We start from the raw sequence: 16,657 nt of genomic DNA, 5'->3' as shown, positions 1-16,657 counted from the left end.
AAAATTTATGTTTGCAATATACTTACCAAAAAAGTAGAAGACATAAGTCCAATCCATATAGAAACAAATTATTCCAGACAGTGGAAGTGAGATGACTGTTCCAAGCTGAGCTCCTAGACAAGAAAAAATCATTACAGTTGTGTTAAGAATAAATGATCATCAGAGAGATGCAAATTAAGACAACTCTGAGATACCACTACACACCTGTCAGATTGGCTAAGATGACAGGAACAAATAATGATGAATGTTGGAGGGGATGTGGGAAAACTGGGACACTGATACATTGTTGGTGGAGTTGTGAAAGAATCCAGCCATTCTGGAGAGCAATTTGGAACTATGCCCCAAAATTATCAAACTGTGCATACCCTTTGACCCAGCAGTGCTACTACTGGGCTTATATCCCAAAGAAATACTAAAGAGCGGAAAGAGACATATATGTGCCAAAATGTTTGTGGCAGCTCTTTTTGTTGTAGCTAGAAACTGGAAGATGAATGGATGTCCATCAATTCGAGAATGGTTGGGTAAATTATGGTATATGAAGGTTATAGAATATTATTGTTCTGTAAGAAATGACCAGCAGGAGGAATACAGAGAGGCTTGGAGAGACTTACATCAACTGATGCTGAGTGAAATGAACAGAACCAGAAGATCACTATACACTTCAACAACAATACTGTATGAAGATGTATTCTGATGGAAGTGGAAATCTTCAACATAAAGAAGATCCAACTCACTTCCAGTTGATCAATGATGGACAGAAATAACTACACCCAGAGAAGGAACACTGGGAAGTGAATGTAAATTGTTAGTACTACTGTCTATCTACCCAGGTTACTTATACCTTCGGAATCTAATACTTAATGTGCAATAGAAAATGGTATTTACACACACATATTGTATCTAGGTTATATTGTAACACATGTAAAATGTATGGGATTACCTGTCATGGGGGGAGGGAGTGGAGGGAGGGGGACGATAATTTGGAAAAATGAATACAAGGGATATTATTTAAAAAAAAAAAAAAAGATAATTGTAAAAAAATATATAAAAAAATTAAAGTTGTGCAAATAGAAAAAAAAAAAGAATAAATGATCATGGTTGGGAGAAGCCAACTTTTTGAGAAAAGGATTAGCACACAGCAGAAAAAAAAATATAAGAGCTATCCCTTGCTTTGTTTCTGCACTGACTATCAATGAAAGCAATTTAAACAAAAAAGGGTAGAACAAAATTGACTGAAGGTGTCAATAGGCAATCAAAAATGCAGAAAACCCCTTAATCACTTTTAACAAAGGTAGGGATACAATCAATCAGCAAGTATTTATTTAAGAGCCTATGTGCCGGGACAGCTAGGTGGAGCAGTGGATAGAGCACCAGCCCTGAATTCAGGAGGACCTGAGTTCAAATGTGATCTCAGACACTCAACACTTCCTACCTGTGTGACCCTGGGCAAGTCACTAAACCCCAGCCCTAAAAAAAAAAAAAAAAAAAAAAAAAAAAAAAAGCCTATGTGCTAAACAAGACTAATTCAACTAAAATTAGAAGCAAAATAGAAAACCAGGAAAAAATCTGATATAAAAATCAGATTTTTCTGATAAAGACCTCATTTTTCAAGAATATAGAGAAGTGAGCCAAACTTATAAAAATAAAAGCTATTCTTCAATTGATAAATCGTCAAAGGATATGAAGTCTTCAGAAAAAGAAACCAAAGCTATTAATAATTCCATGAAAAAAAAATGTTCTAAATTACTATTGATTAGAGAAATGAAATTAAAGTAACTCTGAGAGTCTACCACATACCTATCACATTAGCTAACATGATAGAAAAAGAAAATAAGTGCTAGAGGGAACACTATTGGTGGAGTTGTGAACTGATCCAACTGTTCTAGAGAAAAATATGAAACTATGTTCAGAAGCCTATAAAACTGTGCATGCCATTGTGTTGTTCACTTTTTATTCGCTATTATGGTTTGCTTTTTAAGTGTATTTTTTGTAAAAATCCAAATGTCTTTTTTTCTTATTAGATTTGTCACTTTCATTTTATTGGGTTGTTTAATCCAATTATATTTAAAGGTATGAGTATATATATATATGTATATACTTAAATACATATCTATATATATATATATGTGTGTGTGTGTGTGTGTGTGTGTGTGTGTACATATATATATATATATATATATATATATATATATATATATATATATATATATATATATATATATATATATATATAAGAAAGTAATAGAAAAAAATAAAAATGAAGGAGTTTGATGTTTTACTAAAACTTAAATTATATTATGAGGCAGTAATTATCAAAAGTATCTGGCATTATGTTAAAAATAGAAAAGCTGATCAATGAAGTAAAACTAACGTATAAAGTAGTTTGGTCTTTAATAACTTAAGGAACACCAGGAGTTGGAGAAAGAACTTTTTATTCAACATGAACTAATGAGAAAATGGATAGAGAGACTTGGCAGAAAATAAGTTTAGAGATGAATTTATACTATTTCAGTAATTAACAAGTAAATAAATAAACAAATTAAAAATAAAAAGTAGCATGGTTAAAACCTTAAGAGAACAGAAAGTTTTCTATCTCTAATCTTCTTTCAAAAATTTTATTAATAACATTCATTTTAAAAAATTGAGTTCTAAAATCTTTCCCACATTCCCACTCAGCCCCCTCTAAATCTTTTGAAAGTTTTTCATTTTGATCTATTTCTTCTCTAGTTTTCTAGATTTCCTATTTTGTGTTTATGAGAGGTGAATTAGGTGGACATTAAAGGTGGAGAGAAGTCTTTCCTGTCACACCCTACAGCCACATCGTTCAAATATCAAATATATGCTTTCCAAAAAAACTATTTTATGGAGAACTCACACAGGGCAAGCACTTACAAGGTGATCAGAAGAAGCAATGCAAGGACATTCTCAAGGTATTTCTTATGACCTTTAGAATCAGTTGCATGGCATGCTCTCATCAAAGAAGGTGCTATGCTCTAAGGGCAAAGCAGAAATGAATTAGCCAAAGGAAAGGGAAATGTGCAAAATTAGAGAAGCCTCTCCAAATTTTTATGTGGACTGTTTGTATCCAATTGTTCTGCTAGCTTCTTTTAATTGTTCTGCCTCAATCTTCTTGGTTCAGCTCCCCTTTCTGGCCATTAGGATGGAGATAATTAGGGCTGCCAGCCCTGGCTACTCTAGCATTCCAAAGAATCATAAACTGCAGATGGCTTATCTCAGATATCTAGATGGGACCCTCTGAACTAGATATCCTGTCTCTTAGCCTCCCAACTTATCAGGATTTATGATCTTTCCTTACCCCCAGTGGTCCATTCCTGCACACCAGTACTCAAACCCCTTCTGCCTTTGTTTCCCTTATTGCTAAAGCCCTATAAGAATCCCTGGAACCCCTAGGTCCCTGTTGGATGCTTTGAGACACGAGTCCAATCCAGCCTGTTAGGGTCAACTGTTTTGCTCCAGTAAATCTCTCCTTCTAAATAAAATATAAAAACTCTCTAATCTTTGTCTTGCCTCAGTTTCTCTGGCATTACACAATCTATGGCAGAGCATTCCAAATTTGTATTGATCTGATCATGGACACAAAGTAATTGGATTCTAACACAGTGATGTCATTTTGGTCTTCTAAAATGAAAACCAACACCTTATTATTCAGGATTAAAGTCTCATGTGAAGGTTTTAACAACAACTTAATAAATCATCATAATACTTTTTTATCTTCTGACTCAAATGAATACAATATATATAATATGGAAAAAACCCCCAAAACTTGTAGATAGATCTGCAGAACCAATTGTAAATCCTTGAGAAAAAACAAAGGAGCGGTACCAAAAGTCCAAACATGAAATGAAGTTACCATTCTCTGAAAGGTCAGAAAAAATTTTCTAATGGATATTGAATGCCAAATCCAATCTTTTTTTTTTAACCTCATTTGGCATTGTTGCCCACTTCTCCTTAATATTTTTGCCTTTCTTAGTTTCCAAGATACTGCATTCTATAGGTTCTCTCTGAGAATCATGTTTCCTTCACTGGTTTCTCTTCTTTTCATATTCTTTAAAACCTCGCATTTTTCAAAGCTCTGCCTGCAACTTTCTCTTCATTGTACACAATTGTTCTGTGGTAATTATCTTACCTGCATATGAAATACTAAGAAGTTTGCTTCTTTCAAGAGGAGGAGCCCAAGAGGACCACATAGCATGCATGGCAGGATATGTAACACCCTGGACAATAAAAAGAAGTTCTGGATGAAATACATCGATATTTTGTTTTTATTCCCTTAATAATCACAAATGTCATTGCAAACTTGCTACTCAAGAAATTCTTGAAATAACAATTAGAATAGATTCTCACTAGATCATCATTCAGTTCAAAACCGTATTATTAGTTATATTGTTAGTGGAATTGCCATATGATGCAGTCCTTTTGTTAATGTAGTAATTAAACCTACCTCAAGAGCTTGGGGAAAAAAGGTGTCATTTCATTACAATTTTTTCCTAGAAAAAGATATAGATTCCTATGCATTCTCTTCAAGTTTTAAATACCATAATTACATAATTACCCAGTTACCAAAGTCAGTGCAGTGGAAAGAGTGCTTGCTGGGTGTGGAGTCAGGAATTCTGAATTCAAACCCAGCCTCAGGCACTTACTAGCTGTGTGACAGGGCAAACCATTTATCTCTTTGTTTCAATTTCTCCAACAGTAAAATAGGGATACTCCTACATCCCAGGATTGTTTTAATGATAAAACACTGAAAATCTTGAAGCACTATACAAGTGCTAGTTGTTATTAAGTACTAAAGAATTACTATGTCTATTTTTTTTTAAATAAAAAGGTGATCAGTTAAAAAGAATCTAAGTTTAATACAACTGGAAGAATGATTAGATTTGTACTGTTTAGCCTAGCATCAGAAACAATGTGTGAAGGTTTACAAAAAACCTGAGAGTTTTTAGGCTCTGAGAGTCAGAGCTGTCCAAAAGGATAATAGGCTGCCTTGGGAGTTGCTGGATAGTTCTTGTGATGTTGCTGATGTTGGGAAAAGGGACCCCAGAAGTTTGAGATCACAGATTGGACAACAAATTATATTTGCTTATTTTATGGCTTTCCAGGTAGGTGTGAGGGGTGGTCTCAGGAACTTGGTAATTACTGACCAACAGATTATCTATCTGACAGTCAGTATTGTTTGTAGGATTATTCTAAGACCAGAGGACACTGAAATCATTGACAGACAATTTATTAGAACAAGGGCTTCAGGATCACTAACGTATCTTCCCTAAATAAGGGAAGAAATAGAATTATATTTTACAATCATTGACAGACAAGCATTTTTAGGTCAAAAGGGCTTCAGAATCACTGCTATCTCCCCTACATCAATGTGGTTCAAGGACCAAATGATGTGGTTGATGTAGACATCAGATGATGTAGACACCAAAAGTTGGGACTCAATCATATGAAGAATTATGAATTAAATGGGAATTCTCTTCAGCAAAAGCTGGATTTATTTAGGGAATAGGTTACAGACAAAATGAAGGAATACAATGGACACAAGGAATGGTGGAAGTGCATATGAAAGACAAGTTCCTTAGTGGAGCTCACAATTACCCAGTAGAAAGGGAGCACCCTATGAGGTTGGGGCATGTCCTTAGCTGGCAAGCTAAATCCTGAAAGGGATTTATCCTAAAAGAGTTAGTTAGAGAAGTGAGGTTGGGAATCATAGTGGAATTAGCGGGAATCATATGGTATGGGGAATGGGAAGGGGAAAGACATCAAGAGGCAGAGTGCCCTGGTGGACTGACCCAAAGGAAGGCAGCAGCCATGGAATGGCCTATAAGTAGATTTTATAGGGAAAATTTAACCTCAGGGACATGATTGGTATTTGTATCAGGGCATGGAAAAGTAAGACTTCTTGAGATTTCTACAGAGGGTGATTCTTAGGAGTTTGACATAACTTGGATTTCAGACTGGACCACTACCCCAGAAGGTGGGATCATGGAACAAAACTGATCTCTATAACTACTTTCTCCCTGCTTGCCTCAGGGATCAATTCTTTTGCTTCTCTCTGTCAAAAACACCATCCAAGACCTCATCATTTGATTTAAAGTCTTTAAGCAGAAACTGGCTGACCATTTGTCAGGGATCCTATAGTGGAGAACCCTTTTCAAATTCTGCATGGTGTTGTATGGAAAAGGTGAAGAACTTACAGATCAAGCACATATTGATCAGTAACTGTTAGGTAAATTCACTGAAGCCTTAAGGCCTCAGTTTCAGCTTCTCTGGAGTCATGTGATTTTAGATAAGGCCTGGACTACATTTCATTGCTCAAAGAAGGGATTAAAAAGTATGGCTGAAGAAGCTATACATCACCTTATCTATTGCATTCTATTGAATAGGGGAATAGAGACTTATGTAACCAATCTCAACATATAGAGGGTGGGATTTTGGGGGTTCTTTGTCTGAAATGTATAAAAACTGTGACCACTCTCAAGGGTGTGGCCCTCCTGCTGTGAGCTTTAGGTAGGTGTCTTCATCCCAAACAGTGTCTTACTAGAGATTTATGCAAAATCCCATTTTGTACTTGTGAAGGGGAAGTGAAACCCTTTAAAATTATCACTCTGAAACTGTTCCCTTTTGATCAGTAAAGAAGGGAGATTGGAGTCTTAGGCCCTCCTGGGAAAGCATATCTCCCCAGATAAGTTAAGTATCATTATTCAATTAGAAATCTTGGTCAAAAAGCACCCCATTGATCTTCTGGGGATGCCAGACCTTTTTAAATTCCAATTGGAGATTTGGGCCAGATATTGATAAGCACCTAGGACTGGGGACTTTGGCTTTCTTTTCAACCTGAAATCTGAGCTTCAAGATTCCTTTTTAAATGGCAATTTCTGAACTCATTCTTTGCAGAATGTCCAAAGTAGGACCCTGCCAGCTGAGAAAGCATTCTTTTCTCAGTGCCAGCCTCCATTTCACTAATAGGACTTTGCCACTAAAGAAGTCAGTCTCTTAGCAAAACTGGTTTCCTATCCAACAATAAACTTCCATTTTTGTCAATTAATATTCCGGGATTCGTGAATTCTTTCACGTTGAAAGACCAAAAGGGGATTTTCACAACTCTCTGACTGCCACTAACCTCATCACTTGTATGATGTGAATCATACAACTATTAAGAAAGTCGGGGAATTTGTTTAAGTTATGGTAAAAAAAAAAAAAAAAAAAAATGTTCACTGATATATGGTCTGATAGCGATGGAGTATAACTTCTAGGGGAAACAGGAGTAAGGAGGTGTCCCCGTCACTCACACACACTTTAGAGTCGCTTCTCTTAGAACAATCTGTCAATAATTCTAAAGTCTTCTGGCTTTATAATCAAAGATCCTGAGGTGCCTCTAACCTTAGAGTGCTATTGTTCTAACATTTGGTTTTCTGGCCCTAGGATAGTCCTACAAACGTTGATGATAGTGAGATACATAATTTGCTAGTCTGTGATAACCAAATTCCTGAGGCCACTCCTCAGTTCTATTTCTAGGCTATAAAATTAGCATATCACTGATAAGAAGAACTGGATAAATCTGTTTCCTTCTGCTTGGATCTTTGCTAAATTCTTTTGGAATTTTGTTTGCTTCAATTGGTGTTACAATTACAATAAAATTTGCCCCTTGATTTGGATATGAATTCAAGCCTGCAAATTCTTCTGAGACACCTTGCAACACTGGTCTGAATTCAAATCTGACCTCAGACAACATTTCCTAGCTGTGTGACCCTGGACAAGTCACTTACCTCCAATTGCCTCAACAAAAGCATATAAATAAATAAATAAATAAAATTAAAAACTAAGTACACTATTTCTTTGTCTGCTTACCCCCATTTTAATTTTTTTATTTATATTTATGTAGCCTTTATTATCTCAAAGTCTGACTTAGTTCTATATTCATGGTTTTGTCATTGCCAAGGAACAATAAGATGGTATTGTAAAAAGAATTGAATAGAGCAGAGAAGCTGAAATCAGAAAGATCTGAGTTCAAATTCAGTCTCAGATACTTACTGTCATGTCATTTAACCTCTACCCCAGTTTTCTCAACTCTAAAATGGGAATTATCACAGCACTTACTTCTCAGGGTTGTTGTGAGGATCAAATGAGATATTTGCAAAAAACATTTAGCACAATGCCTGGCACATACTGGGCACTATTTAAATGTTTATTCCCTTCCTAATTCATTAGTAAATGCTATTCCACTGGTTCATTCAGTGGATACTTAATAAATGTTGGGTTTTAAAAAGTATTTTTAAAATTTATTTCATATTAATTTATAAATATTTCTTGGGAAGTTGTAAATGACATTCCCTATCAAGTGCTGGTGAGGAATGCCACACTTGAGTATAATAAAATCGATTTCTTATTTGTTTTGGCTTATTGGCATTAGCTAGTCAAACTGATTAAGAAGAACCAACAAAATTTACTGTCTGATCACTTTTGTTGTCTCCACCTGTTGCTTTTGTTCCAGTTTGAAGTCAATGAGTTTATTTTTCTGTTTTCATTATTCTGTCTTCGTATAAGTTCAGAATTTCAACAAATTAAGAGTTGTAATAGAACTTAAGAGGATATTCAGTTAAACTTTTTTTTTTAATAGATAATAAGAAAATTGAATCCCAGGAAGATTAAGCAACAATTGGCAAAAATCTTTTCATGTTTTCCTGGATCCATAATTGTTATTCTGTCTTCGTATAAGTTCAGAATTTCAACAAATTAAGAGTTGTAATAGAACTTAAGAGGATATTTAGTTAAACTTTTTTTTTTAATAGATAATAAGAAAATTGAATCCCAGGAAGATTAAGCAACAATTGGCAAAAATCTTTTCATGTTTTCCTAGATCCATAATTGTTTATGAAGCTTTAAGATTCTATTTCATTCACCTATCACTCTTCAATCTTTGTGTACACTATTTTTTGTTATGACAAATACTACTACTATGAACTTTTAAAAAATAACTTTATATATAGAGAGAGATTTTCTTATAGAAGGTAACTTCCTAGGGAACAGCAATGTCCCTATAGACCACTATTTCTGTTTCCAATCTAGCCCTGTAGTTGTCACTTAGGGGGTAACTCTTGTGGTGACTGGGCCTGTCATTCTCACTTTTACCACCATTACTCCACCAATGAAGTAGACAGCATCAAAGCACTTAAAGAATTGCTTTATTTTAAGGGTTTTAGGTGAGCAGAATGTATATTCAAAAATATATAATCTTAGCATAATAAATCCTAGGTTCAAGTCTCAGGACTAATGCTTACTGTGTTTTTCAGAGGCTTAGTTTCTTCACGTAAAGTGAGGATAATACAGACACTTCCTACCAAATAGGGCTATAATGAGCAAAGCTCTTTCTAAATCTTAAAGAGCAAAAAAAAAGTATGAACTATTGGGTGTTTTAAGCTTTAGTGGCTTAAACTGTACTAAGTCTTTGGGGACATCCTGTATTATTGTGACATATGAAAAGAGTAGTCTCTTATTGCCCAGTCAAAAAGAGAATATGAAGCAAATAAAAAGTTAGTAATTGAAGGACAGGTGGCACATAAATGGAAAGTGTCATAAATTAGGACATAAAAAATAAAACTGCTATAGAATAGTATGAAATGAGTTATATATTTAGACACTGAAAATAGGAGAGAGAAATAGGGGCAAAAGCAAGACCAACTGAATATTAAGTGGTCCAGTTTTTTTCTTTTTTTCATCTTTAATATTACGACCAAAGATCAAAGTCTTTCTTTACATACTGGAATGAGACCTCTAATTTAGGGCTAAGATATGATAATTAGTAGATTCATGAGAACTCATTAATCACAACTTAAGGTTCAAGTAAATTTCTAGTTTTTAAAAAGGTCAACACTTTTTCTTTCCTAAAAGCAATCCAAATATGGTTTTGGATATATAGCCCTGACTAACAGTGAAATTCTTTGCTCTAGCAAACATAATTGTAACTGTGTAATTCTTTGTGTTCACAGACACAATTTTAGCCAAAATAAATGAAGTTTAACTATACTTATACAATGGTATCTTCAGATACAAACAACACATTGTTAGGATTAAAGGCATCAGAGTTATGGCCTAGAACTCTCAGGCTACTTCCTTTTTCCTCTAACAGACTATGTATACATTGTCTTTGTCACTAGAATGTAAGCTCCTTGAGAAAGCCCAGGGTCACACAGTTAAGTTAGTGTTTCTCCCCCCTCAAAAAAAAAAAAAAAAAATCCAATCTGGGAAGGGAAGATCCTTAGGATTTCTGACCAAAACAGAAACCAATTGCTACTTAAAATAATGATCTACAAAAGACTCATGATAGAAAATGCTATCCACATCCAAAGAAATAAATTTGCAGATCGAAGCATACTATTTTCACTTCCCCCCCCCCTTTTTTTTAAGATGGGAGTCCTATTTAGCTGGCTGGCTAATATGTCTGTCTGTCCAAACTCTCCACTATTAAAATATTAAAAACCATCTAATCTCTGTCTTGCCTCAGTTTCTCTGGCATTACAAAACAATGATCAATTGAGGCTTGGCCTGAGACCTATTATTGACCAATCAACAAGAACCAAAGTGATTTGGATTTAAGCATGGTCCTTAAAAAAGAAATGTAGCTGGTAAGACCCAAGATATCTTGGAGGTTTCAGCAAATCAGAAAAAACAAATTTCATTCCTTTAGGTAGAGCACTCACAAGTAAGGGTATACCACCCTATGAAGAAAGGAAGGAAGAAAAAAAGAGCAAGTTGTATTGCTCAGCTGATAAAAGGCACAAAAATTTGTAAAAGAAGATACTGCAGAATGTATAAAACAAATGTAAGATGAAAGAAAAAGATGAAGGTTTTTAAGTAGGAAAAGGATAGAAAGAATTAATAAAAATAAATAACAGTAATTTTATGTTCACAAAAGATTGAAGTCCCTATATAGGGTCTGAGGTAATTAATAAATATAAAACTCAGTACAAATGGCATTTCAAAATATGAATTGTCCATCAGTACAGATGAGATTTGGTAATCGACTTAAAATGTAAAATTTTCAAGAAAATGTAAGATGAAAAATGAAGTAATGATAAATAACTTACCTCTCCTAGTCCTTCCAGGGCACGAACTGCAATAAGACAGCCCACTCCCCAATCTGCAGCAATGGGGGTCAATAATGTGAGCAAAGAGGTACCAAGTATTCCAAATCCCAAAAGTAGCTTTCCTCCCATTTTACTGGCAACATATCCACCAGGAATCTGAGTGATGATGTAACCATAAAAAAAGGAGCCAAGAATCCATCCCTGAGTTTCTGCATCCCAATGGTATTTCTTTCCCTAAAACACAACAATAAAAATTATTTTAGTATCTGACTTTGAAGACTTATTTTTCACTACAAAATTCATTTTCTTTGTCCACTATTTTAACCTGTATGATACAATTAAGAAATGAGAACTTTGGGGCAGCTAGATGGCCCAGTAGATAGAGCACCAGTCCTTAAGTCAAAAGGACTTGAGTTCAAATCCAGATATGTAATGTAATACTTCCTAGCTGTGTGATCCTAGGTAAGTCACAACCCGAATTGCCTGGGGGGGGGGGGGTGAGGGGGGAGAGAGAGAGAGAGAGAGAGAGAGAGAACTTTTTGATAGCTAACATGACTATATGAGTTCTAGGAATATAGTCTGAAGGAACTGTAATGATATGCTGAAATCTCCAAGCCTTCAGGAAAGATGGCTGTTTCAGGGAACACCTTAGGACAAAGAAAACAATATAATTAGCTGAAGGTGTTTCATAACTTATGGAACAAAAAGCTCAAAAAGTTTCTTATGTTTTATTCAGAATATTAAGCACTCTATATTTACATTCCTTTGAGCTTTAGAATAAGTGCAGAGATGCTAATTATCCTGGATCATAAAAAATATTGTTGTTCAGTCATTTCAGTCATGTCTAACTCTGTCATCCCATTTGGGTTTATGTTTGGTTTTTTCTTTTTTCTTTTTTTTTGGGGGGGGCAAAGATTTGCATTTCCTTCTCTAGTTCATTTTATAGAAGAGGAAACTGAGGTACACAGAGTTAAGTGACTTGCCCACAATCACACAGTAAGTGTCTGTGGCCAAATGTGAACTCAGGAAGAGGAACCTGCCTGATATCAGGCTCAGTACTCTTAGTACTTAGTACACTTAGCTGTTGCCCAAATAATATACATAATCTAGCTGAATTACATTATAAACTCACTATAGATAAAAATTTTATTTGATTGAGGGGGATAGCAGCAGCAGAGATCAACACTTAATTTTAAAATCTCAAATAGCTTTGGCTTAACTCAAGTGACATGTGAAAATCTATTGAGAATATATTTATCATGGATATGCCAGCACACACACACACACACACACACACACACACACACACACATCAACTACATTTTAATCATACAATCAGATTTTGGATTATATACACACAGCTTACATTCAATTTGTAGATTTTCTGTGTTTATCTGCCTACCAAATTGGCCTTTAGATTAAAACCAGAAATAGAAATCAGGACTATTATATACATCTGATTTTATAATTTATCTGAATTCCAATGCCAAACAAAAGATTTTGAAAATTTACACTGTCATTGGTAATTTCATCTATCCCACAGCTTCAACTATCAACTCTATGAAGTTGACAAATTTCTATTTCCTACAGATCAACTGGGCAAGTGGCACATGAAATCCCACATAAGTGAAACCAAGTTAATTATTTCTGCTTCTAAACTTGATCTTTTCTTACTTCCCTATTTCTACATGTGTTATCACCATTCACACAAGTCTCTTAAATTTGAAATCTGTTTTTTTTTCTTGATTCTTCCTTCTTTGTCAATTATCATATCCAATCAATTATAAGTCTTATTATCTCATTAATAGAAACACAGTATTTTAAATAAGTGACTGGAAAAGCCCTACTGACCTTTGACCTAGATGGACATCTTGAATCTTAAAGAGTTTTGGATATCAAATTTTAGCAAAAATATTGATAACTTGGAATATGTCCAAACAAAGGCATGTAAAATTATGAAAGGATCAAATCTGCTACATGAAGGAACTGGGTATGTTTCGCTTGAAGAAGAGAAAATTTGGGGAAGGGAGGAAGGTTAAAGAGAGGAGCTTCATTTAGAGGGCTGTCAAATGAAAGAGGATTTTTCATCAACCTTGTCCAACAAAGGCCAGAAAATGGGAATTCTATGTGAAATCACACACAGACTATTGTAGTATTTCGTACTTTTATTTTTGAAGTTTCATTTTTTTATTAATAGTTTTATTTTTGTTATGGTGGGGCAGCTTAATAGCATGGTCACAGAGCAAGTCTTCCAGAGTTACCTGTATTGAAATCCTATTTCTGATTCTAGCTATGTGATGCTGGGTAAATCAGATAACATTTCTCAGCCTCAGTTTCTTTATTTAAAATCGGGATAATAACAGCACCTAAACCTCAAAGGGCGGTAGTAAGAATGTAATAAAATATATAAAGCTTACATATATAAATGCTAGTTAAAATTATCATTATTTTTTCATACCTAAAAAAATACCAATTAAATATGTACATTCCCATATGTAAAGAACAAAAAAAGAATCATGCAGAAAACTGGGAATTCTATTCTATGGACAGTTGCTTTAAAAAAAAAAAAAAACTTTAATGATTGCTTTCTTTTTTTTTCTAGGAAACATTATCTCTTATGCCCCTCACCTCTAAATCCTCCCTAGCTTATTTCTTTTAATATACATTAAATTTTACATAATAGTACTAATATTGTCTTGCTATATGTGTAGCCCTCTGAATCTCTGGTCTTTCAAATATTTTTAAAATGTTTCAGTGATGGTCTTTTATTCTTTTCCTTTTTATTTTGCTTCACTATCACTATCCTCCAAATAAAACCCCACTTTGTAACAAAAATAAAATTACATATAACCAATTTGTGTTCTAATAATCATGATTAAAAATGTAGGTCCGGGGCAGCTAGTTGGTGTAGTGGATCAGCCCTGAAGTTCAGGAAGTTCAAATCTGGCCTCAAACACTTAACACTTCCCAGCTGTGTGACCCTGGGCAAGGAATTCAGCCCAAATTGCCTCAGCCAAAAAAAAAAAAAAAAAAAAAAAAGAAGAATGTAGATCTGGGTTGGCACCTTATGTTGTTGTTATTTCAGTCATCCTTGAGTCTCTTTGACCTCACATGGGGTTTTCTTGGCAAAGATAATGGCATAATTTCCTTCTCCATCTCATTTCACAGATGAGGAAACTAAGGCAAACAGGGTTAAATGACTTAACTCAGGTCACAAAGCAAATGAGTCTCTGAAGCCAGATGTGATCTCACAAAGAAATCCAGGCCTCAGGTGATCCACTGTGTTATTTAGCTGCCTTTGGCACTTTATAATAGGTAATTTATAAAAAAGTGATTTGACATTAAATCCACTTTATTAAAGAGCAATTTTTTTTGTGTGTGTACCAGGCTCTATTGCTCTTTTAAATGCCAAAGGCATAAGTAGAAATTTTTATGTTGAATGTTATGTTGTTGCCAATGTCATCTTTGGCAAAGTACAGGGTAGTTTTTTCTAACTTTGGTTGATTTATTTTGTATGGTTTCTCTTACCCTAATCTATTCTCCATAATTACAAAGTGATTTTCCTTAGGCACAAATCTTAGCATATTACTGTCCTGCTCAATAAACCTCAGTTCCTTGCTATGGTCTCTTTCGCTTTTAAAACCAGCCATAATTTAGCCCCATCCACTTCTCCCTTCACTTATGTTACCTTATATACCATGATTTAGCTGAAGTGTCTGTCCTTGTTGTCACACTCTTGGTTAAGGGCCCAGTGAATGGGGGCATTGAAGTTGATTTCAGAAATAACCTGGCTTCAAATCCTGCCTAATTCATTCACTTGAGTAGCTATATGACCCTGAGAAAGTCCTTAATTTCTCCATACCTCAGTTTTTCTTTTGTTTTGCATTTTTGACAAACAACAGGATATCAGAGGATAGAAAACCAAACTTGGAGTGGGTAAAATGCACATCCAAATCTCTTCTCAGACACTTGGAGTGACTTGTCCAGGGTTCCAAGGATAGCAAGTCACTCCATCTCTAGGCCTCAGTTTCTTTACTGCATAAATATGAGGGGGTGAAGCTCAGTAACTTCTAGGATCTCTTCCAGTTCCAAATCTAAACTTCCATCCCTATGCTGGTTGTACCTTATGTCTGGGATGCGCTCTCTTCTTACCTCCATTTTCTTATTTCCTACCAGATATATCTCAACTACTGTCTCCTGTCTGAAATCTTTGCTGAACCCTAAATTGTCAGTGTCTTTCCTCTTTAGATTGCTCTCTAACACACACACAGGTATATATGCATATATGTGTGTATATATACTGTTGCTACATGTCTCTCCCAGTAGAATTTAGGCCCCCCCAAAATAGGGACTGTCTTACTTTTATCTTTGTATCCTCAGTACCCTAGCCCAGGGTCCAGTATTCAGTATGTGCTTAACAAATGCTTATTGATTAATTTCCCCCACTAAGCTCCTAGAGAAAAGGGACAATTAATTTTTGTTTTTCTCTCCTCAATGTCTAGAGGAACACAGTAGACACAAATTGTTTAAGTTAAATTAAACTAATTAAGTTTAATTTAAAATATTAAATGGAAATTGTAGACTTTCAACTCAGCTTAAAGAAAAACAGAGCTGTTCAAAAGAGCAATGGACTGCCTTAGAAGGCAGTGAAATCCCCCCATAATTGACAGCCTTTAAGCAGAAATTAAATGTCACTAACTTGTTAGGAATGGTCAAGCAAGAAAACTTTTGAGATCCCTTCAGCTATGACATACTTTTATAACCTCTCTCACATGTCCTCTCCTGTCTATTCCCTCTGGAATCACTCCAATAGCAGGACCTTATTTTCAACTGCCATGGCTACTGAAATTGCCTAACAAGTCTGCTGTTGCTCTTGTGTTCCTCTTCTCATGGAACTGCTAAACTAATCTTCCTTAAGTCTAGATTTAAAACAAAGAAAAAACCTTTCAGTGGTTCACTATTATCTCCCAAAGAAAGTTTATACTTTTGGCATTCAAGACTCTTTGAAACCACCTTTATTTCATGATTCTTTTCCATATACTTTGCACTGTAGCCAAGTATATCTCACACTTTTTAATTCCATGCCTTTGTTGTTATGACCTTAAATCTTTTCTTCTTAATTTTTTATTTTATTCTCACCTATTTCTTTAAAGTTCAGCAAAAAATGTCATCGGGCTGCCTTTCCTAAGTCTTTTATTTGTAATGGTTCTCCACACTCTGGGCTGTATGTAGCACTTCAGCAGCTTCCCCTGCAGCATACCCTTTTATTACCTCCCCCCCCTAAAAAAAAAAGTGATCCAGAAACACTGGTCTTCTTGCTATTTTTTGAACAAGACACTCTATCTCCTTACTCCAGGCATTTTCAGTGGCTGTCCTTCATACCTAGAATTTTTTTCTCTGCCTTTCATCTTTAGCATCCTGAAAATCCCTTTAATTATAGTGCCTTCACATTGTTGATTATTGTCAATATATTTTGTACACACCTTGTCTGTACAGCTGTCTTCTCCTCCCATTAGACTGTAAGTGCCTTGAGAATAGGAAATGTCTTTTGTCTT

The 16,657-nt window shown here is 35.0% G+C and overlaps 1 protein-coding gene across 1 annotated transcript in view; it reads right to left on the bottom strand.

Moving 5' to 3' along the window:
* The window catches only part of SLC17A5 (solute carrier family 17 member 5), a 55,191-nt gene that overhangs the window by 33,266 nt on the left and 5,268 nt on the right, over nucleotides 1-16,657 (bottom strand). The window contains exons 3-5 of the mRNA XM_074310490.1: nucleotides 11,103-11,336; nucleotides 4,148-4,235; nucleotides 27-113 (exon numbers count right to left, since the gene is read on the bottom strand). Of these exons, the coding sequence (XP_074166591.1) occupies nucleotides 27-113; nucleotides 4,148-4,235; nucleotides 11,103-11,336 (409 nt within the window). The remainder of the gene's footprint in view (nucleotides 1-26; nucleotides 114-4,147; nucleotides 4,236-11,102; nucleotides 11,337-16,657) is intronic.

This window comes from Sminthopsis crassicaudata, chromosome 4 (genome assembly GCF_048593235.1).
Source record: "Sminthopsis crassicaudata isolate SCR6 chromosome 4, ASM4859323v1, whole genome shotgun sequence".
Lineage (NCBI taxonomy): Eukaryota > Metazoa > Chordata > Mammalia > Dasyuromorphia > Dasyuridae > Sminthopsis > Sminthopsis crassicaudata.
This window is presented reverse-complemented; position numbering and strand designations above follow the sequence as displayed.